Source organism: Hypomesus nipponensis, chromosome 26 (genome assembly GCF_054491055.1).
Source record: "Hypomesus nipponensis isolate SF chromosome 26, ASM5449105v1, whole genome shotgun sequence".
NCBI lineage: Eukaryota > Metazoa > Chordata > Actinopteri > Osmeriformes > Osmeridae > Hypomesus > Hypomesus nipponensis.
The window spans coordinates 8,490,774-8,513,263 of record NC_140386.1 but is presented as its reverse complement, the minus strand read 5'-3'; the positions used below and the strand labels follow the sequence as shown (position 1 = coordinate 8,513,263).

The following is a 22,490-nucleotide window of genomic DNA, read 5'->3' as shown; positions in this document are numbered from 1 at the left end:
CATTCTCCCTCTTTGTTACAGAGAGTATCAACCTGGAGTCAAACCTCCTTAGATAGGGGTCAGATGGCTGAGCGGTTAGGGAGTTGGGCTATTAATCAGAAGGTTGCCGGTTTGATACCCGGCCGTGCTAAATGATGTTGTGTCCTTTCACAAGGCACTTCACCCTACATGCCTCAGGACAAACGTCCTTGTACTTTCTGTAAGTTGCTCTGGATAAGAGCGTCTGCTAAATGTAAACACTGGCAGTTTCAAGTTAACCCCAACAATGTTGGCGCTCAAAAACAACCCAAAAATATCAGCCTGGACTGTTTTAAAAATTGAACGGCAGGGCATGGAAATATCCTCTCTTCTCCCCTGGGTCCTATTGCAGTTTCAGACAGTGAGGTGGGTTAAGATTGAGGCCATAAAGCCTCTCTTATGAACATATATAGGCCTCCGGTTATTTTCAAAAGCACCTCCAAAGGAAGGAAGTAGGTCACAATGAGATGTTCCTTCCAGTCATGGTACATAATCAGGATAGATAGTACACGCTCGCAGAATTTTCCGGAAGTAGTGCCGCTTTTATTTAGAAATGTTTTTTTTATTTTTTTTACTACAAAACACTGCGGAGAATGTTGTTGACACAGGAAGTCACTTCATGGAATGTGCACGTCCTCAGAAGTGCTTCCTGTAATGGTGCCGAAGTATTCACAAACATTCAGGGGCATTCTATGGTTCAGAATGTGGAGGTTGACAAAGGAAGGGTAGCCGAGTGTTGCTGTTGTTTTCCGGGATAGGCGATAGGTCACCCCACAGACTACGGAAGCTACCTCAGTGACAGAGAGAGAGAGGACGCTGGTTGAGAGATTGCCTGGCGAAAGGAGGTCAATAGATTTCTACTAAGGTGACACATAACCATTACTCATCTCAATCAGCCAGCTGACTAACACATTTATGTTGTTTTTGAATGAAACTCTCATGTTACAAGTTACAGTTTCATATAACTTCTCTTTTCATTTAGGCTAAGATGATAGCAAAAAAGTAGACATCTTAAAGAACAGAGAGATAGAGAGCGAGGGAGAGAAAGAGAGAGACACAGAGAGAGAAGTATTTCATTTTAGACCTTTTTTGTTTGAAAGCACAAGGCTTGGCGTGGAGCTGGAGGTTTTTAAATGGAGGTCTGACAGCCGAGCTCTGGCAAACATTAGCCGAGGAGAGGGAACGCGACTTGCTCCACATACACAATCATATTAACACGAAAACAGAAAACTCGTCCCAGATTCATATACAGTAGACAGAGTTCCTATCCAGCTCTCTCTACGCTGTGCAGGAAGGGAGACAGCATTCAAACAAACAATGAACAGAGTGCATTTTAATACCAGAGGTACACCGTGCCAAATACTCCAGTTTTTGTTTTTTCTTTCCCCAATGCTTCCAGTTCTATGTCAGGAAAAAAAAACTTTCCAAACAAATGGAAGCATTTTTATTTGCCCCCTAACTTGGTCTCAGCTTCACCGACCAGGAATCCACAAACTGGAATGCTCATTTCAACATAGAACAATAAACAAGTCCGTGGTTGAGACCCAAGCAGAAGGTCTGGCTGATGCAAGCTCTACTATATCTGCTAAAGCCACGCTAATCACTTCCAGATAACAGAGGAGAACTGGATTAGGAATTGTCAGTTCTTTCCACTCCAGAATGTTGTTTGTGAGAAGTGATCGGAAAAGTGACTCTTTTTGTCATCTGCCAGGAAATGTTACATTCACTTAGAAAACCATGTCAGTAAAATGGCAACCACATGGACCAGCTAGACAGCAGTGGAGACTCAGACCAACTTTAGACCTTTCACCCATGCCCTTTGGTTTGGGTTTATATCTGTCTTTCATATTTGAGAATACAAAAATTATAACACAGCTCGTCTTGAAATTGGGAACATTTCTAAATATCATTACAATCACCAATCTTCTCATTCTGCCCCCTCTGTCCCCCTCTCTCCCCGCTCCCCCTCTCTCTCCCCCTCTCCCCTCCTTCCCCTTCTCTCCCCCTCTCCCCTCTCTCCCTCCTCTCTCCCCTCTCTCCCCCTCTCCCCTCTCTCCCCCTCTCTACCCTTTCTCCCCTCTCTCCCCCTCTCTCCTCCCCCCTCCTTCCCCTCTTACCCCCCCTCTCTCCCCTCTCTCCTTCAGGTGAGGCAGCTGGGAGGCAGCAGGTCCAGAAGCCCCTTCCCGTCTCAGAGAACAGCAGTGCAGCCCACAGCATCGGGAGCACACAAAGCACCCCCTGTTCCAGCAGCAGCACGGCGTAACCCAGGGCGACCCAGCGGGACGCCCCCCCCTCTCCCGCCCCCACCGGGGGCACAGGAAGGGCCACACGGGTCATGGGGACTGGTTTGTTGACTTTGGTTTCCCTGGATGAAAGGGATTATTCTGGGATGCTTTGTGTTGAGCACAGAAGGAGGAGGATTTAAAGAAGAAAATTACAACACGTTTTTCTCGACATACCAAAAGAATATAGTAATCACCCCTGACATGCCCTTTTCGCCATTGCAAAAGAGACGTTTAGAGTATCGTTACATGACTACTGTACTGGTGTGACTGGTCTGTGAGCAGAACCGCCCAGAAAGGCAATCATACATCAGATGTAGTGCTAAACTAACCCTTAAAAGTGATTCACATTTGTTAAATTCCATCCATTTGTCTCCTGTCCAAATGCTGCTTTTTTAAACTTTCAACCACAATAGATCCTTTTGTTCTTACCTTAAATGGTAAAGTGTAGGCTGTAAATAAGAGCAAGTGTGAAACCAGAAGCCTCCATAGCGATGAGGTTCTTTGCACAGACTAAGTCAGTATTATCCAGTTTTAGACTGTCGTGAGTACGGCCAGCTTATCTCATGCTGTTCACGTAGAACTAGGTGAGGATTCAGTCGACCACTCTATCAGAGAGTGGCGGAGAGAAGCTCCAGCTATTTGTTATGGAGGGAGAGATGTTTGGAAAATCACTCGCTATGTGAAGAGACCGCAAAACGCAGCACAGATGTTGAATGTATAGATAGATGCTCTAGAATGTAGAAGAAGAAAATGTGAACTCTAATGATGATGATGAGGAGGAGGAGGATGATCCTGTAAGAAAGATAGTTAGTCATATTATAATATATAAGAAAGTCATACTGTATTAATAGCATAAAATAGCGACATCTGTCAGTCTTAAGGATGTTTTTTTAACACCAGCAGGTGCATGTTTAGTAGATCTATTTGGTTATAGTGATAGTGATGCCAGTTCTAAAGTATGTCTAAACTTCAAGTTTAGCAGGTGTTATTGTACAGTACTTTGATTCACAGGGACATTATGACGTCCCTTTATATCATTCCATATGATTCAAAACAGCCATTGCAATGGTATGTATATTTTGTAAATATTGTAAAAACAAAACAAAAACACAGAAAGGGTTTAAAATCAAGTTTTTTCTTTGTGCTTTTCATGCAATGTTTTTTTTATTCATTTTTAAAATGTTTTATTCTACAGCCATTTGCCAGTAGTCGCAAAATCACAATCCAAATTTTCAATGTGAATCCACAGTAGGGTTTCTGTAAAGCAACAATACTGAACCACAAATAACTGGTGGCGAACTACCGTGTTATGATTGAGGGCATTACAAGTCCTGCAAAAAAAAACTAGTTTCTCATTTGGGTCCTGAACCACTAGCACACTTTCAGCTGATGTAAATAAAGTATCAATACCTTTGAGCCACCATTTTGAGTTTTTGATAAATGGTTAGAATGCTGGTTTGGTTTGGTGGTGGAACCTCTTTGTTCCTTCAGTACTGGGGCAGTAGAGGCAGTTGTCAGCTCTAAAGTATATTTTAAAGCGGGATCGATTGGAAAACTTATGATCTTACAAGTGTACAGTACATGTCTCTACTACATTCCCTTTCTCATAGCTTGAAACATATTTTGATGTCCTTGTTTTAAGAAGAAATTGAAAGTGTCGAGTGAGACAAGTAGCCTACATTGTAAAATCTTAAAAGTTAAGTTTACGCAAATGATCTGTTGAATTTAATTAGAGGCTTTCAAATTTCAGGCAATTTCAACAAACCATTTGAGTGAACCTAACTTTCGGGTTTTACGTTGAAAGTGAGTAGTTGTGTGTGGTCTAAACATGATGTTCATCCCATCGTCAAATTAATGAATGTTCCTTGTTGTGCCGTAACATATGCGTAACAGTCACCCACGTGTTTAGACTTATATGGATAGCTTTACATGAGCGTGTTCAAAAAGGTTTAAATGTACATGTTTGGGTACTGTAGGTATCAATTTATATGTTAAATCTAAATGTTTAGATATCCTTGAATTTTAAAGTTTGTTTTATGAAAGGAAGAAAGGGACTGGTTTTAATGAATTCAAGCAATAGGTATTTCAAATGAAAATTAAATCCAGTACAATAGACAAACTTTATTCAGAAACTTGTGTAAATACTGGCTGCGAAACAGAATGTATGTAATCTCAAAGCTTTTATATTATTGTGTTTGTTTTATGTAAACATGTATACTATACATGTCTCAAAAAGTGAAAAACAGAGTATAAATATAGAATTTGTCTATAAAATTATATTTTGAATATATTTACCAAGAGTCAAACTTTAGTCTCCCTGTACTGTGAATTCTTTATGCGCTACTTTGTATTTTTCATAAATGTAAATATAACCTTTTGTCTAGAAATAAATATGAACAATAACCTTTATATGTAAAGTTTTGATTCTGACATCTCCCAAGCCCAACAATGACCCTAAATTAGAAGATTATATTAAATGAAATTAAATTGAAAGTAATATATCTTTAATATGTAACGATAACATGATAGTTTCCAATAAGAAATTTGCATATATGATGGTGTTACTTCAGTGTGATACTGATTAAGCAAAAACCATTTCAAAGTGATTACAAGCAAAATTGTATTCCTTCTTCCTGGTCTCATTTAGCATATTACTTGTGGTTGTTACAGTACATGTTTTCTAAGGGATTGTTTAAAATGCCTTTTACGTGGGAGTGAAAGTTACCGCTCATCAGTGGTCATTTGTGGATTCAATTATATATATTTTTTTTTCTGCATTCCTATGGGTTAGTGGTTTCGCTTATAGGTTATTTCACGTTCATCCATAACTTTCCCTCTGTGAGGCTCCATTTGAGTGTTTGTAATAGTGATCCGCCTTCAAACACTCAAAGACAAGCCTCACTTCACACACTAGACTCTCAGCAGTTGAGGACAAGTTGGAGAAAACAGCTTTATTGGGATCAGAAATCCATACTGTAGACCTCCTCAACAAGACCCTTAAAAATAGATTGTATTTCTTTGGTTTATTTTCTGAACGTTTGTCTACCTCACTGTTGTCTGTAAACGTGTGTGTTTTGTATGTTTGTGTTCTGTATGTTTGTGTGGATAGTATACAAATGTGAATGTGTGTTTGTGTGTACAGTATGTATGAGTTCTGTTGAAAAAGAGAGTGGTGGAGAGAGGTGGAGTCTTGTGGAGAGTTGATTAGGCTCTAAAGCTACGTGTCTATGCTTTTTTATGCTACCTTTGTATCTAGATTGAGCAATCATGAAACAACCAAAAATGTAATTGACCTTATCTCAGTACACTTCAACCAGTCGGTTTTGCCAATTTTGTTCACTTTTTCTAAAAGATTTGCTGTAAATACGATGCATGATATTTGTATACTTTTATGCTCAATAAATTGTTATAGCTCAACATTCACATCAGTCTCTTGATCTACTGCTTACCATCATTTTCCTATTGTTTGTTGTTTGCTTGTATTATTTTATAGCAGTGATGTTGTTGCTATAACATAAGGGATTTGGCCAACAGTTATAAAATAATTATGTATTGTTCTGTTTTGAATGTTAAAGTGCTAAGCTACACGTTAAATAATATCGTAGAGGAATCTCTAGACCTGGAAGCTTTGTTAAAGAACAGTCCGTTGTGGTAATGATGTGCTGGGTTTGGAACAGGTACGATTAGGTCTCAAGCCCTCCCTGGGGTGAGATCATGACATGATGCAGACCATGTGGTGTTCTGGGGAGGAGATGTGAGGGAGACGCCGAGTGCAGTCGTGTGCACCCTGATACTTCAACACACACGCACACTCCCACACAGACACACAGACAGACACATTCTGTATGTACACACACACACACACACACACACTGTCTGCTGAACACACACACAAACACACAGGACCCATGCTCCCCTCAGGCTAGAATGGCCAATCCTCCCCTTTGATTGGAACTCCTAGGAGGCCGGTAAGACTTCAGTGTGATATCATACAGGGTCTGATAGAGGCCTTGGGTGAGTAAGACTTGAGTTCTCATTACGACATGTTGACCTATTCCACACCTCCCCAACCCAAATGATCAGTGAGGCACAGGGGCCCCTGTCGACCTCTTATGATGTCACTCTGCTTGTTTGTGTTCCTGTCAGCATCAAGGTTCTTTCTTTGTATAGAGTGATCTGTAAACGACCCCATGAACCTGACCAGAAGGTATCTCTCATTCTGGGACGGGCGTCCAATTGATGACTCATTTGCAGGATTTGTTTATAATCCTGTTCTTCACATCCCTCCTCAGATTCCCTGCCAGGAGGTGCGATGATGTTTTGATTATAATCAATCCAACACTTGTTCTAGTCCAGTTGAAGACACATTGGCTTTTTTGTTATCTGAAAATCAAAACCTAATGCATTCAGTCAAACATTGCATTGGCTTCTAATTGTGTGACATCAGCAGACAGAAGATAACAGATCACAAAGTACCTTGGGTTCACTTGGCAAACAACTGGACTGTGTTTTATTTAAAGGACAAGACTTATAAGGGCCATGGGTGGGAGCTTGAGAGCGTGTACAATTGAGAGGGAAATGAATGCAGAAGGACAACAGGATAAAGAATGGATTCTGGTGTTCACTGGGCACGTAACACCGACACTGGGGTGGGTGGTCTGTTACATTCGGGCCCAACCCTTTGTATCATAAAAATCATTATTCTAAGTAGGTCAAGTGAGACGTGTTTCGGCATTTGCTCGCAACATTCACAAAAGGGGAGATGGACAAGAAGAATGGTCTTCAACACCTACGGACAGAGAGCCTCGTCCAGTTTTACAGCCAGTCCCCGAGCGCATGCGATCTGCAGGACCTGTTGGACCGCGCTGTCGGAACAGCAGGGTCATGTCTGTGACACGTGACATGTCATGTGACGTTTGGCTCTCTAGAGGCGGTGCTGCACAAACATCAAACGGGGTGTGTTGAGAAAGCCCCTTGATATCAGCACGGTTGTGCAACAGACCATTTGGATAGCTCTGCGGTTGTCCCACAGGATTAACCTCCAGGGTTGGTTGTGGGCCCTAGGCACATAACTGAATATAACCAAATGATATTAAACTGCAATTCCTCGTTAAGTTAGACTGCGGTTGTGTGAAGCAAGGGGAATTGGAGATGATTCAAGCGAATCAGCGAAAAAGGGGATGCTAGGTTGAGTCTTTTTGAGGATCACCTCTTTGGGTGTTAGAAGCAAGATGTTGAGGACAACAACAACAGCTTGTGTCCCCCTCGCCCCTGTTGCTGTTGACGTTGGGAAGCAGATTCTCTGGCGTTTTCTACGCACAAACGGAAGGACAATTGTGCTGTCTGATGTGGATTATCTGAAGATGACTACTGTACAGGACAGCTTGGAGTCATCAAGGGGCCACACTGAAACTGCTGCCCCAACTGGCTGGGTGGAGGATCTAAGTTTAGCTTCACAGCACAGCTGGCTCCTTGGTCCACACACAAAAAAAAAGATTAGCACATTTGAGATTTCTGCCAGTATCCATAAAGTAGATTCATTTTGCTGAATTGCAAACTTTGTTTTGATTGTGGCACATTGGTGCCGTGTGTATATTTTCTTGAGAGGTTGGAGGGCTTGACTTTTATTGCTGGAAAGGCTGGAGTGTATCCAAATAAAAAAAGTCTATAGGCCCAAAATCACAGTGTTCGTAATAGAGTAAAGGCTCAATCGCAACCACACTCTTACCAAACTCTAGCCCCCCCCACCCCACACACATATACACACACACATAGACACACACAGCAACAACACAGAAACTGTTTTCAGAGCAACATCAAATTCCAAAAAACTGTATTCATTCCTTCTTGTCGCCAACCAGTATGATTCTTTATTTGGACAGCTAGTCTTATCTCAAGAAGTTGTTTATAAATGTGCTTATCAAATGGAGGATTGCAGGCGCCAAGATGAATGTGGCAATGGTAGAGTTGGGCCATGGATGTGCCGTGCCAACGTTACCCATAATCCATCACTGTAGGCTGGGGCCAGTCTTAGCAGCACAGAGTACTATTCCACAAACATATTTTCCCTCAGAGAAATTACTGCTTCCATTCACGCGGCAAGCACTATGGAAATGCAGTCAACAAACTTTTGAAGGAGTGCTTTGTTTTCTTATGTGCAAAATGTGAGACACGAGGAGATTATAGACAATCTGGCAGGCAGAGTTGGGACACTGCTGTTTATTTTCTTTGATCAGAACTTTGTCATGATCATTTGGCTTCGGACCAAAGCAAACATGCATCTTTTAAACAGATGACATCCAAACTGAGGGCTGCTGTAATGAGGGGCAGCTGGTCTGGAGACTGTGGCCACTTGAAATGATTTTGATGATCTATTTGTATAATCATGCTACTGTATCCTTGTCACTATGCTTAACCATGCAAAAAGGAGAGAGGGGGGGGGGTCTCCAAGAATCTCACTCCAAACTTGACGACCCTGTAAATAAATATATAATAAAATTCATAGTTTACCCACCTCTAATTTTACCACTACACCACTGTTGTTAAATAAGTTTAAAACAATAATAACTACAATTATAGGCAGTCCTGATTTTCATAAAACGCTTACATAATAATAATACAAAATTAAAAAACGGTTTAAATGACTGTGCTTCGCTATGATAAATACAAAGCGATTAGCTGACATTTGAAACCCATTCTTCTGTTTTCAAGTACCTGTCCTCATCAAAACAGTTGAATCTAATTCTGTGCGCGGCGCTCGGCTGAATAATAAACGTATTCCTGGAGGATGGCATGGGGCTGTAAACACAGCCGCCCGACTGCCAGAGCCTGCCAGAGACACGCTGCAGATGTTCTGAGACAGCAAAGCCAGACTTTATTAACATTTGTTATTCCACTCTGGGCCCTGGCTCTCCAAAAGTGTCCCTGCCAGGGCCTCTGGAGCAGTACGCTGCACAGCAACCAAGCGAAATAACTCCGGCTCCACTTGCAGGGCCCTAAACACAACCAGATGTCTGTGCCCTCAACCAATAATCACATCCAATGCACACCTTCGCTCCGATTGGTCGAAAGGGAAGCCCCAGTTGATCACTGAAAGCTGTCAGCTAGGGAACAGATGTGCGGAGTGTGCTCTGAGTGCTGAAATAATGTCCGCAGGCCCCGGGCACCTCTGGAAAGGTGGCTGAAACAGACCTGGAGTTTAGGGAAGGGTAGAAATGTGGGGTGGTGGAAACGTGCAAGCACACTGCGGGTCCTCGGGCCCTTGGACAGGAAATCACATCTCGAGGAGGGCAAAACTTGCGGTGAGGAAAGTATTTTAAACGATAGAAAAAGCGAAGGTCCATATGTATTCATTTCATGTTTTTATGACGTCCTCTCTGGTTTTAGAACTTTGGTGTGCTGCAGAGTATGCCGTGCTGTTTACTTGCCTTTCACTTTGAGTCACGGTGGTCTTGTTCCTGGTTCTTTCTCCATGGATAATCATGTTCAAATATTAGAAGAAGTGGACCTACCTGTCACCCCAGCGCCCCACACACACACACACCACAACACCACCCATAGCGAGGGCCTCAAACCCCTGCATTCAAACCCTCTTCTGTCCCACGCTTTGAGCAGTGAGAGGTTGGAGGTGGGAGTGTCGGGTCAGATAGTTGTGTATTTGCATAGACTCCTGAGGGACTTGGGGCCGTGTACAGTTCAAAGCTACAAATGTGAGAAATGTTTGCACGTTGAGGCTATCATGCATGTGCCATAAGGAGCAGTTTTTTTTCTATTTGTTTCTTCTTTTTTCACCCACCTCGTGGCTGTGTGTGTCATGAGATTGGGAACACAAGGTGTCTTTGTCGATAGGAACTCAGGCTTGTCAAATGACAGCCATGTGTGTCTTCAGTCAACCCTGCGGTCTGCGGTTTACACCGTCCCGTCAGCGTCAGGCAGCGGTTTCGGCGTGTTCGCGCACACTTCTGAACAAGACATCCTGCGGTCTGTAGCCCTATCAAAAACACATCCCAAATTGTTTTGATTGACTTGTTACTGTCTGCCCTGTCCTCGTGCGGTATTGGGTGTCACCAGAGGCTTGTGAAGCCTGACGGGAGGTCATCACACAGGTCACATACGCTGTCCTCAGTAGCACATCGCTACTCGAGTTCAAAAACCATTAGAGAAGCAGAGCTGTTCTGACATAACTATTGGGTTTATGTAAAAACATTGAAAAAAACAAAAAACACATTTGGCTTATTCCTAGCGGAGGTGTTTTTGCAGATGGTATTTGTGGTCTGGGTGCATTAACATAAATGGGATGCGTGATTAAGGGGCTGCAGTTGGCTGAACGGTTGAATTCCACAGACACGTTACCGCACAGCCTCCCTGAAGACCCTTCATCTCCTCGCTCAATCTCAATAACAGACTGTTCCTTGCGTAGGTCAGCCCTGGCAACTGTTACTGTCTCATTCTCCCACTCCTCCTCTCCTTCTCTCGGTCTCTCTGTCTATTTCTCTGTCAGTCAGTCTGTCTGTCTGTCTGTCTGGAATACACACATTCGGACTGGCCAGGGATTTGTCATGAATAACACACCATGGCAATATCATTAGCTGGATGTTGAAACAACCCTTTTCTGTTATTGGAGAGTCAAGAGACGGAATCTGCATTCGTTTACACAGTCCGACAGGGGAGCTGGACCCTCTGGTCAGTTCTATTAGATCAATAATGTCCTAAAGATGTGCCATGCTAGAATTACATAAACACCCCATGCAATGGGGGGGGGGGGCAGGTTACACATAACAGGCTCTGTGTGTCTCCAGATAGGATGGGACTCCTGCTGTGACATCTGCTCCCATTGCTCTCGAAGCTGCCAAAAACGGAGAGGGCAGACATGCTAAGTGTCGGCAGAAAGATCCTCTGAAGATAACAAAAAAGAGAAAAAGAAGAAAAAGAAAAGTGGTATTGTCCTGATAGCCGCAGTGTAAACTGTCCTCTTTGTCCTGATAGCCGCAGTGTAAACTGTCCTCTTTGTCCTGATAGCCGCAGTGTAAACTGTCCTCTTTGTCCTGATAGCCGCAGTGTAAACTGTCCTCTTTGTCCTGATAGCCGCAGTGTAAACTGTCCTCTTTGTCCTGATAGCCGCAGTGTAAACTGTCCTCTTTGTCCTGATAGCCGCAGTGTAAACTGTCCTCCTTGGGGCCCGTCGCTTCAGCCGCTGTCTGCTACCCAGTGGAGGGTTTTCACCCTACATGGTCATCGTTGTTACAACACTCAGGAGTTACTTACGACACAAACAATTTATTCAAAGGGACTCTCTTGTTTAGGTTAATGGTCTCTGTCTAGGGTTTTTTGCTCGTTTTCAGGGTGGATACTCTGGTGGAGCGCAGCTGTGGAGAAAATCGGTAATTTTTACTGACAATGTATGTTAACGTGTAACCTCTACAGGGATAGTTGGATAACTTGTGATAACTTATAACCTGTACAAATGAAATGGGCTATCATGATGACGGCTTGTTTACAGGGTTAAGAGCCACCCTGCCATTTTTTCCCTACAAAATGAACAACTTCCCAAGTGATGGAAATGTCACATAAATAGGATTAAAGAATTGAAACCCATGAAAATGCCGACCATTCCTCTTCGGCCCTTGAGGAACTCCCCTGCAGATGTTGCTCGTCGTCGTATTACAACAAGTCGTTCGGCCTATCAACCTAAACAGATGCATTTCGTTTGTGCCGCGTTTCCAATAATAAGGGGAATTTACTGGCGCGCTAACACCTCAGCGTTGGTATAAATCAGAAGTGGTTGTGTCGCTCAGTGCCCTGGTCTTTCTGGGCAGCAGTGAGTGTTACTAGACGAGGAGACGGTGCCTACTAATGTCTTCCACAGCTGTTCTCTCCATCCTCCATCAACAGGTTTGTAATGCCGTTCTGGTTAAGTTCTCACTCACTACGTGTCACCCGAGTGGCTAGCAAATAGTAAAACCAAATAGTAACAATTTCACACGGTTTATTTTCACTAAGCTGATTTCACAAGTATAATTTCCCCTTCCCACTAGCATCATGATAATAATATGTTTGGGTATCTAAAGTTGGCCTGGTACATTTCCTTCTCCAGGAGAGATATTATTTTCCTGCTCCTCATGCACTCTAGAACCTCTGCACTCTGTGTTCTTTAAAACACTACCACAATACCTTTTTATCTAGCTCGAGCTTCAAAGAGTTTAATTACAACAAGATTTTGCATGACTTCAAGTACGTCCCAAACTACTTATTGGTGCTGCACAGAAGAGATTGATTACAGGGCCCTCTCTTGTTCTTCAACATCAAACCTTTACAGCCAAACCAAAAACACAAGCAAAATGACATGGCATCCTAATCAGTCAGTTAGCTTTTTGTTATATTTGGTTTGTTGCTCCTCACGTCACATGTGACCTGCATGTGGATTCATCTTTACAGGCTGCAGATAAAAACCGAGGATAATGTACATTTTCAAATGCTAATCAAACTGTTGGGGTCTAAAGCATGACACAGACAACAGCTGCTAGGGGCCTCTTGTCCAGAGATGTTCTTAGTTTATTTCTTTCTCTTTCTTTCTTTTTTTCTTTCACTCTCTCTTTTCTCTCTCTCGTGCTCTTTCCCTCTCCTTCATCCTCCCTCCCCCTTCTCTCTCTCTCTCTCTCTCTCTCTCTCTCTCTCTCTCTCTCTCTCTCTCTCTCTCTCTCTCTCTCTCTCTCTCTCTCTCTCTCTCTCTCTCTCTCTCCCCCTCCCTCCTTGGGTCTGTCAAGACAGAGATGTGCTTTGAGTTGAGAGGTCTTCTACAGCTCCATTCTCAGAGTGAGGACTTGGGGTAGTCCTGTAACAGGACCTGTCCACGCCATTACTGCTGCTCACCCCCGCCACACAGCTCTGAAGGTCAGCTGCCCACAGTTGCTAAGCAAAGCTTCTTTCATGCAGAGTATCAAACATTCAGCAGGCGTCCTTCAATCCGGCCTCAGCATCCTCTCCCCTGACAACGGTTGTCTGGAGGGCGTAGCCATGGAAACTTTGTAGAATAATACATGTTTGGCACCAGAAGATGGTCAGGCTCACTTCTGCTGTAAATCTCTTTTGATTATGAACTGGTCAGGTTTTGTAAGTACACTGCAGATGGCTGTCTTCTCTGTCAGTCTAACTTTGTTTTGAGAAGAAGAAAAATATTTGCGCCTGAAGCTGAAAGTCTTTTAAGGTGTTGTAAAGAGATGACGGCTTCATAGTCAAAGCAATTTTTTTGGGGGGGGGTGTGGGGGGGGGGGGTGGCAATGAGCGGTGCAACAGCAGCTTTCAAATTCTGTAGACCAGGCCAAGTACTTTTGTTCTTTGTACTTTGTAGAAAAAAAGAAAAAAAAGGACTTTGTAGATTACAAGTTTAGATAATGATGCAATTTGTACCCGTGCTTGATGTTATATTTAGTTACATGGTTCACAGGTGGTTAGCTTAAAGCAACAACAAAAAATGCTTTGGCCAGTTTTTCCCCATTCCAAGGGCTTAAAAGAAAGAAGGATTATATTTGTATTCATAGCATAGCTCTGTAGTTTGTGTTTACAGCATATAAGAGATGACATGAATTTTACGTAACTGAAAAACAAGGTGAAACTATAATATTTGGACTTTTTAACAAGTTTGCTAGCTTGCTTACTAACGCCATTGTGCTGTTACTGTCTGCATGTTGTTTTTCAAAGAGTGAATTTCTCTCTCATGATAAACTCAGAGTGGAGGAGGGACCAGCTGACACATCAGTGTGGGCAGTGTGGCTGCTTGGCTCTACCAAATCTCCCCCATTCATGGGGCCTAATGCAATTACACAGGCCGTCATTAACGTTGAAACTCTGTGCTGATTAAAACTGCAGAGCCTTCACACAAAGCCGTCTCTCCATCGTATAAACAGTACTGTGCCCATTAAATTTGCCACAACTGACAATTACACTGTTAGTTCCCAGAAAGGTCTTTTTCCCCAACTTTCCTTTAAACCGGATTTGGCTGCCAATTAACCTTTAGATCTGTTGTATTCACAAACCTTTCATAATTTTTATCAGTGCATTCCTTGTAGATTAGACCATTGATAGAGTATGATGAAACACTGTTTTTTTTTTCGTTGAGCTGTGAGTACTTTCAACATAACTTCTTCGTTAACAGAGTTGGGATCGTTGTTTGAGTCTTCTGAGCCCTGGGAACAGCTGTCTTCTGCAACACTGAGGGAGCACCGTTAACAGTCACTTGTGTCCCAACATTCACTCCTCAACTTTCACTCCCCTCACACAGGAAATGGCTTAATAGTGCCTCAGATCACTCCCCAAGTGAACACTATGATCTTAGGTAATCTTAAAGAGGGTTCATCCAATCCCGTCAATTGCTTAATGTTCCTTTGACTTGGGAAAGTGTCCGGCTGGAAATTGAATCGCTTTCGAATTTCCCTTAGTTCTCCAAGGATTGCGTGTAAACTTGGATTTGTTTTCGCTCTGTGGTCCCCTTTGATGTCCCTTATGACCTGTGGAAATCAGAAGAGTTCCTTTTCGACGGGTTGCACTATCAGCAATATTGCACTATTGTACTTCACTTGTCTTAGGTTAGTATAGGTTTACAAGGTTAGTATAGGTTGTTGTGTGTATTATGTGTATTAAGAGGTTTAGTATACTGTATTGAATATTGTATATTATTTGTATATTAGGAGGTTTACTATATTTGAGCTTATCATAGATGTAATCTATGTTCTGTGTACTTATATGTTGTGTTAGGCCAGGTTGCTTTGCATTGTCTTGTCCTAAGAATTTCCGTACCCAGTCTGACCCTGTGTTGTTCTGTGCGTCTGACAATAAAAGACTTGAACTTGAACTTGGCTACATGGCTCTCCTGGTCCAGCTCCAGTGTACCTGCTTTACTGGGCCCACCTGCTGTTCCCGGCGGTGCAGCTGAACCAGCAGTGACCCGGGGAGGGATCCGGGGAGGGATGGTCGTCTGGCGTAAGCCCAGTGAGCAGAGAAAGAGAGAGACAGGAAGAAAAACTACAGTAGGAGAAATAAAAAGAGAGAGGAGGGCGAGAGAGAGAGAGAGACCTGCAGATGCTCCACCGCAAAAGTAATGCAAAGGACATTCATAAAAAAAGAAAGAAAAAAGAAAAGGAAAGTAAAGGAACAACTTGCAGACAGATGTGTCCAGACGGCTTAGCGGACGCGACGGAGCGCAGCGTGTGGAGACGAGGCCCCAGGGGGGGGGGGAGTCTCAGGACGGGGAGGGTGGGAGGTGGGGGTGGGGTGGTCGTTCATCCTCATGCGGGCGCTCCAGGTCCCGCTTGCGTTGCGTCTGAGACGCAGAGTCCTTCAGGGGCCTTTATGAGGGACTGTTAAACTGCCTGGTTTGAGTCCAGACGTCTGGGCCCGAAGAGCCTTAGCAGAGAAGGACAGTCAGCCCAGGTCACTGTGACTGCCGCATTCTGAACTTGGTCGACGACGGTCGATCCGACATGCTTTATCAAGCCGGTGCCATCCCTCCATAGAAAACCAGTTGTGAGTAGGCCATTCGGTCACGTGATGTGATGCAGCGAAGGTGCGTCGCTGCAACAGCGACAGTAACTCACAGACCACTTTGCTGGCCGTCCCCAGTGAACGACGCAATAAGGAGATCAAGTAGCCTGAACTTGTTCCGCGAGGAAGCAGCAACCGTGATTTCGGATGGCACGTCGCACTTTCCACCACCGCCTGAGATGTGTTCATTGGCACCGTCAGGATCTGTGGTCGCACACTGCAAAAAAAGCCAAGGTTTGCTTTGGAACTCGGCCAAGTTCGGGTTGCGCAAACCTGAAGCTGAGCTCACCGCTCGTAATATTTGGTGTTTGGAGAAGGTTTGGGTGGGGGAGGTTCTAAGGCATAATCAATACGGGAAGGAGTTGTGTTTTGGGATGGAAGCACAAATATGCCCAAGGAATATTATTCAATGTCCTCTTGTTGTATTTGCTGAGAGCAAATATTTAATCATGAAATGGCAGAAGTATTGTTTCCTAAAAACAGTGGACTTCGAAGCATCCGCAATGATTAAAGTGTGTTGATTCAGATTCAGAATTTGATGTGTTGCATAACTTAATCACAAGCACAGAACACAAACAAACCGTATATGGTGTCCCAAATCAAGGTATCCAGATATCAGTTCTTCTGTTATTTGACCAGGCCGCATGTGAAGATTTCTCTAACTGCAGCGCTCTCTGGTGGTGAAACACAGCACAAACTGTCAAACCACTACCCATACAGGAAGGAAATAAAGCAAGTGTGCCAAATAATCTTTGCAATTATTTTATCAATTATATGATTGAATAATACAGTAGCACACTGGATGGGGTGGTTATCTATCCATCTAGCACTTGAATGCATTAAAATCTCTCCTACGGTACGAATGAATCAACGCTATCACACGGAATGTGTCAGGACTCTGTTATACTTTTACAATGTGTGGTGCTGGACATCAGTGTGTTTAGTCTGCATAAACGTCACTAAAATATCCCTCTCTCCATTTCTCCTTCTTTCTGCATCTGTCTCTGAAGGAGGGGGGATGTTGTAAACAAAGCCAGGCTCTGGACAGGGTGTTACGTGGAGAACAGGCTCTCATAGTGGGGCCCTGTAGGTGACATCCCTCTTGGCCTTACTCTCAAATCCACAGGGCCATACTTTATACCTTACAGACTACGTACTTTATACCTTACAGACTACATACTTTGTACCTTACAGACTACATACTTTATACCTTACCCACTACATACTTTATACCTTACAGACAACATACTTTATACCTTACAGACTACATACTTTATACCTTACCCACTACATACTTTATACCTTACGGACAACATACTTTATACCTTACAGACTACATACTTTATACCTTACAGACTACATACTTTATACCTTACAGACTACATACTTTATACCTTTCAGTACTCATTTCTGTTGGCCTGCGTCCCCCAGCAGAAACAGAAAAAGTTATTCTTTGCCGTCTTCAAAGTGAATTGTGGGGTACAGGTGAGGCCTGTAGTTACAGGTGGAGCCTGTAACAGGTGGGGTCTGTCGTTTTCAGTGTTTAAAATGAGGACTCGAGGATGTCAACAGAAGGAGACACAACGACAGGTTGAATCGGTTGAGATTTCTGCAGAAAAAAACCTTTGTTGTCGGTGCTCTCGGGTACACCTGCAAAACGTACAAAAATCCAACGTACCGTGCACAGCATGTGAACTTAACTGAACTTCTCGAGCATAGACTACACAACCGGTGGAGGGGAGACGCGTTGGTGGGGGAGAGCAGACTGCATCCATCAGCCAAAGTCTGCATTCCATAGCGGCTCAGTACCGTCCTGAGTATGTGAGCACATTTACTACTGCAGCTGGTTGTACAGGAAGTTGCTTGGCCCAGTGTCTTCACCGGCCATGCCAAACTGTTGGATGAGACGCGAGGGCCTGTAGCCAGAGGAATACGAAGTATTCTGCTACACTTCTACAAAAACAATTTGGCCTGGTTTATGCGTCACCAGAACTGTCAGAAACTGTTGGGTTTGACAGTAAATCCTACCAATGGTTCTCTGACCTCCACATAGGATATATCTTATAAACGAGGTCAATGTATTTTTATGATGTGCGGTACGGAAACAACAGTACATTGTTAAACATCTTTGACATGCAAATGGTAATAATAAATTGTACCTTGTCAAGTTTCTTATTTTATTAAAGTGATCCACTGATTACTGATGTTATAAGCCTACGGGTTGAATAACTCCATACATGAGTTTTTGGGGGTTGTTATTCTAGTCTGTGCAAGTTAACAAATGTAGTCAAGGATACTGTAGAATGTACGCTGTCATTATCAAGTCAAATAAGCTAGCAGAGACTGCAGAAAACCCACTCTGACAATACCCCATGGTGACCCCCTGTGACTTCCAAAAGCTACTGAAAGCTACATTCAGTTGGTGCAATAGTCTAATTTAACTTTGGAGAAGATAGAGAACCTTGTTAGGGCTGTCAGTCAGTCATCCTTTCGGCTGAGAATTTGTGAGGATATTTAAGCTGAAAAAAACTTTGAACAAAACATGAATCAAAAGTTGTAACTACTTACTCCAAGATTTCATAGTCTACCAAAGGACTCAATTTACTTTGATGGGCAAAAACCCCCACTAGATCTGCCTCTGGTGTAGTAAACAAGTCTGGCGGGTCCCACTGAAGCATGACTGGTTCAGCATCCACCAGAATCTTTTGTAATACTGCGTTAACTTGGAAACAGCGCAGGGTCATCCGTTATTCTCTTTACTGACGTTACACGGGAGGCAAAATTGGCTTATTGAAATAATGAGGGGGTACATTCTACATCTAACACTAGCCCCAATATAGAAACCTCCCAAAACTGGAATCACAAGATTTTTCTCTTTTGGAAAGAACAAACACATTGGTGATATTTAAAGTATTCTGTTTATTTCTCTTCCTCAGATATCTAGTGAAAAAATATACAAATATCACAGCAGACTCAAACGCGGCCTCTGTCTCAAGTGTACAAAACTAATCAGTCAGTGTTACATGTTCATGGTCTGCCCATGTCTAACTATCAGCATTCAGACCCTCAAGTCAAGCAAAGAGATGATGAAAGAGATAGATGAGCACTCAGTGATGGCTTCGCCTTTTTCCAATTTACTTCAATCTTTCTTGCTTTAACTTGTTTACAGAGAGATCAATTCCCAAACTCCGTGGGATCAACATTGCAACATTGTTCAAGATAAATATTTAATTGGTGAGATAACCTTTTTTTTTTTTTTTTTCTTTTTTTTTGCTGTAATTGTCTCTCCATCTTTCTTCCACCACACCATACCAGTGAAATCAAGACTGACACTCTGTTCTACGCTCATTCTTTTTAATATATTGTTCATTTACAACAATCTAGACACTGCATACTACAACTGAGGATAAGGAGGGGATGGTTTTTCCGGTATCTAGATTCGCACTTCTGTAGAACGTTGTTGAAAATCACAAATCCGTATCTTATTTGACAGCAAAGAAACAGTTCAGGACACCATTAACTGACAGTTGCAACAGGAGTGAACAGGTGCAAGGGAGATGAGCAGAACTCGACACTGCCATACTAATACTATCTACAAGAACAGCTGCTGAAAGGTTTCTGCATTAAACCATAAGTACGTGAAAAACTGCGCTCCACATGGCTCATCAATGAATTATGGCCCCTGGACTCGTTTCCAACGGATACCAGTCTGAGTTCTGCTTAGGCAGTAAGAAATTACATCCACATCAAAGAAGTCTTCTTAAAAGAGCAAGTTTAGAAGAATTAATATTTGATAATGCAGAATCCCTCAAAAAGCACACAGGCAAGGAATAACTGGTAATCTCACAAGAATATTCAAGCGTCTAATATGGCATATTTACCGATATTAAGGATTAAAACGGCATATAATATGCATTTAAAAATCGTTTTACATACTAAAATATAATTTTGGAGCACTGATGTAATGGTGGCTAATAAGTATAATTTCATATGGAGCACTTCAAAGAGGAGCTACCATCTGCCATCTAGTGGAAGTTTTACCTACTGCAGACAGAAAAAGGCAAAGGCATTACCAAAAGATAGTTCCAAATATTTTTCCATGTTTCCGTACATGAGCTGGAACTAGATTCATACTTGATCAATTCAAGGTACCTGTTAAAAGTAATTTGTGCAGCCATAACCATGGATACTAGGAGTTCAGCTCCACAAATCTTCACTCAGGGAAACTATGAATAATGAACATGATGAGGAGGCCCATAACTAAGATAATTTTTCATACAGTTTTGCGCAGTGAAACAAACACCCCAGGTCATTCTGTTATGGACATGTCAGAACATCTTTAATAGCTGACTGACCAGAGCTCTGTGAACTGTTTGGCCTTCTAATGTATCAAGGCATAATCAAACACACGAAAACAGGTTGATACCAAACGGGAATGCCAAATAAATTCACATTTGGACCGCAAGTCTTGCAGACAGGTAGTGAAAAAAGTGACCTTGACTTGAAGTGGGAGCCTGAAACTGCTTTCATTAGTGACTTCTTCAGTCCCAGAGAGAGATACTGGATGAAACACAGCATGCTGCCTCTGCAGAACCTCGGAGGCAAACTTCCTCCGGTGAGTCGGTGATCTCAGTAATCTTATGTATTCTATCTTGTGCCCCATGATTTAAACTGGTTCTCTGCCTCTCTGTTGTTAACTGGCTTCAGTATAATGATGTAGTTTTCTGTGATGTTCCAGCACCATGGCTGGAGGCAGGAGTTTAGTCGGCAGCAAGCAGGATCAAGAAAAAAGTGAGCCACTGAAAATTGAGAAAAATGGCTTGCAGTACCCCAAGGTAGGGAATAAATTGCAGATGATAACTAGTGGAGCGAGGAACAAACAGCATAATAAATCGTTTGAGATTTGTGCTCTCATTTTCCAGACCAAAATCAAACTTTTTAACATGCGGTTGGCAGGCCATTAAAAGAATTATTTCATGCTCCGAAAACAGAGACCTAATGTCAATCCCTATATCTCACACAGAGAGATAACACTCTTTGGGAGTGCTTTGTCTTCAGTTCCATCACAGGGTAATGATAATAAGTTTTACTAAGACACGAACACTGTAGATGAGAGAAAAAATATAAACATTTGGGAACTCGACTCTAACGGTTGTCGAGCAGCATAGCTAAATATTCATGGACAAATATGCATGTTATTATATTTTCTCAATATATCAGCATTAAATATGAATGATCCACATTGAACACATTTAATAATTCAATAAGATATATTTTGCTTATACTATAAATATTAAACTGATTTAGCAGGGATTTTATAATGTGTTTGATGTCCACTGGCTGTTTCTTGTTGATAATAGTAGTTCCCAATTTCAATGGCACCATGAACATGGTGAAAACAAAGATTTTGTGATAAACATTTGCTTTATCGAATAAATATTTGATGGTATCGTCAATTCAATCATCTTGACCCATAAAACCACTTGGTTACACAAACAGCACACTGTGTGCTCCCAAAACCATTTTTTAAAAACCCTCTGCATTCTATCCATGTTGTTTTCCTGCCTTTCTACACTATCGAAATTTTTGTGTTTTAGGACTGTGCAGCATTTCTCCTGTACTGTATGACAAATTATATTGTGTCTGGAGATATCTGACCTTCTGTGTAGGCTGGAGTTTGTCATCGGCACGTGGCCCAATGCCCTCCAGCACATGACTACCAAAGGATTAGAGACAAAATCTGTGAATTGTGGAAGCAAAGTATGCCATGGCGTTGTTATGAACTCTGAAGCCGCCTTTGATAAACATTTAAATGACTAAGCATTATCAGATTAGATATGTCCTAGTTTCTCTAAATCAGTTCTGACTTGAGAGAATGTGAAGGAGAAGAGGATAAATCAAGCAATTTTGGGGGTATTACTTTATAATAGCTCATGGCAGAAGATTTAGTCAGTTATGTTTAACTGTAATTGAAGCTCAGACAGCAATTTCACACAAAATACCAAAAGCAAAGAAAGTTACAAGTGAAAGTCAGCCTGCCCTTAAAGAAACATCCATGGTAATGGCAAAAGCAGTACCAAACCCTTTACAATCGTATGTTAGTTTGAAAAATCATCATTTCTTCAGCGTTCATTATATGTCTACAGTGCACGGTGCCAACGTGAAAACAAACTTGTGTATAAAAATACATTCCCTGACTGACACGTGGGTCCCAAAATGTTGAATAGTTTACTTGTGGAAACATTAGATTTGCCGTTTATTTATACATAACAACAACGAGAAGGGGTTGAGGGCATCTGCTTGGCAAATTAATAATGTAATAACATCAATAATGCATGATCAGAGAGTTATGATCATTATACAATTTAAATGAGGCTTAAAGCTGTCTGGCTTACTTGTGTGAGTACAGTGAAACATTAAAGATACAATAGTAGCACATTTTTAGCAGTAAAAAATTTATATGGAACATTCTAGATAGTATCCTACAGTACCCACAGTTCCTAGCACCCTGGCAAGCATAGTATGGTTGAAACAGTCACCACAAAATATAACTGTATTCCTTCCAAAGTCCTTGTGTTCCACTAAAGCTCATGGCAATATTGATCCAGTGTATAAACCTGATAGCTGGGTCAACTGTTAAAAGAGAAACAG

General features: G+C 42.2%; 1 protein-coding gene across 4 annotated transcripts in view; it reads left to right on the top strand.

Annotated features, from left to right (window-relative positions):
• tgfbr3 (transforming growth factor, beta receptor III) overlaps positions 1-5,726 on the top strand; it is a 58,489-nt gene extending 52,763 nt beyond the window's left edge. For all 4 annotated transcript variants that reach the window (XM_084693054.1, XM_084693053.1, XM_084693056.1 and 1 more), the window contains one exon: positions 2,163-5,726. In XM_084693054.1, coding sequence (XP_084549180.1) covers positions 2,163-2,281 — 119 coding nt within the window. In that variant the 3' untranslated portion in view covers positions 2,282-5,726. The remainder of the gene's footprint in view (positions 1-2,162) is intronic.
• Positions 5,727-22,490: the final 16,764 nt, after the last annotated feature.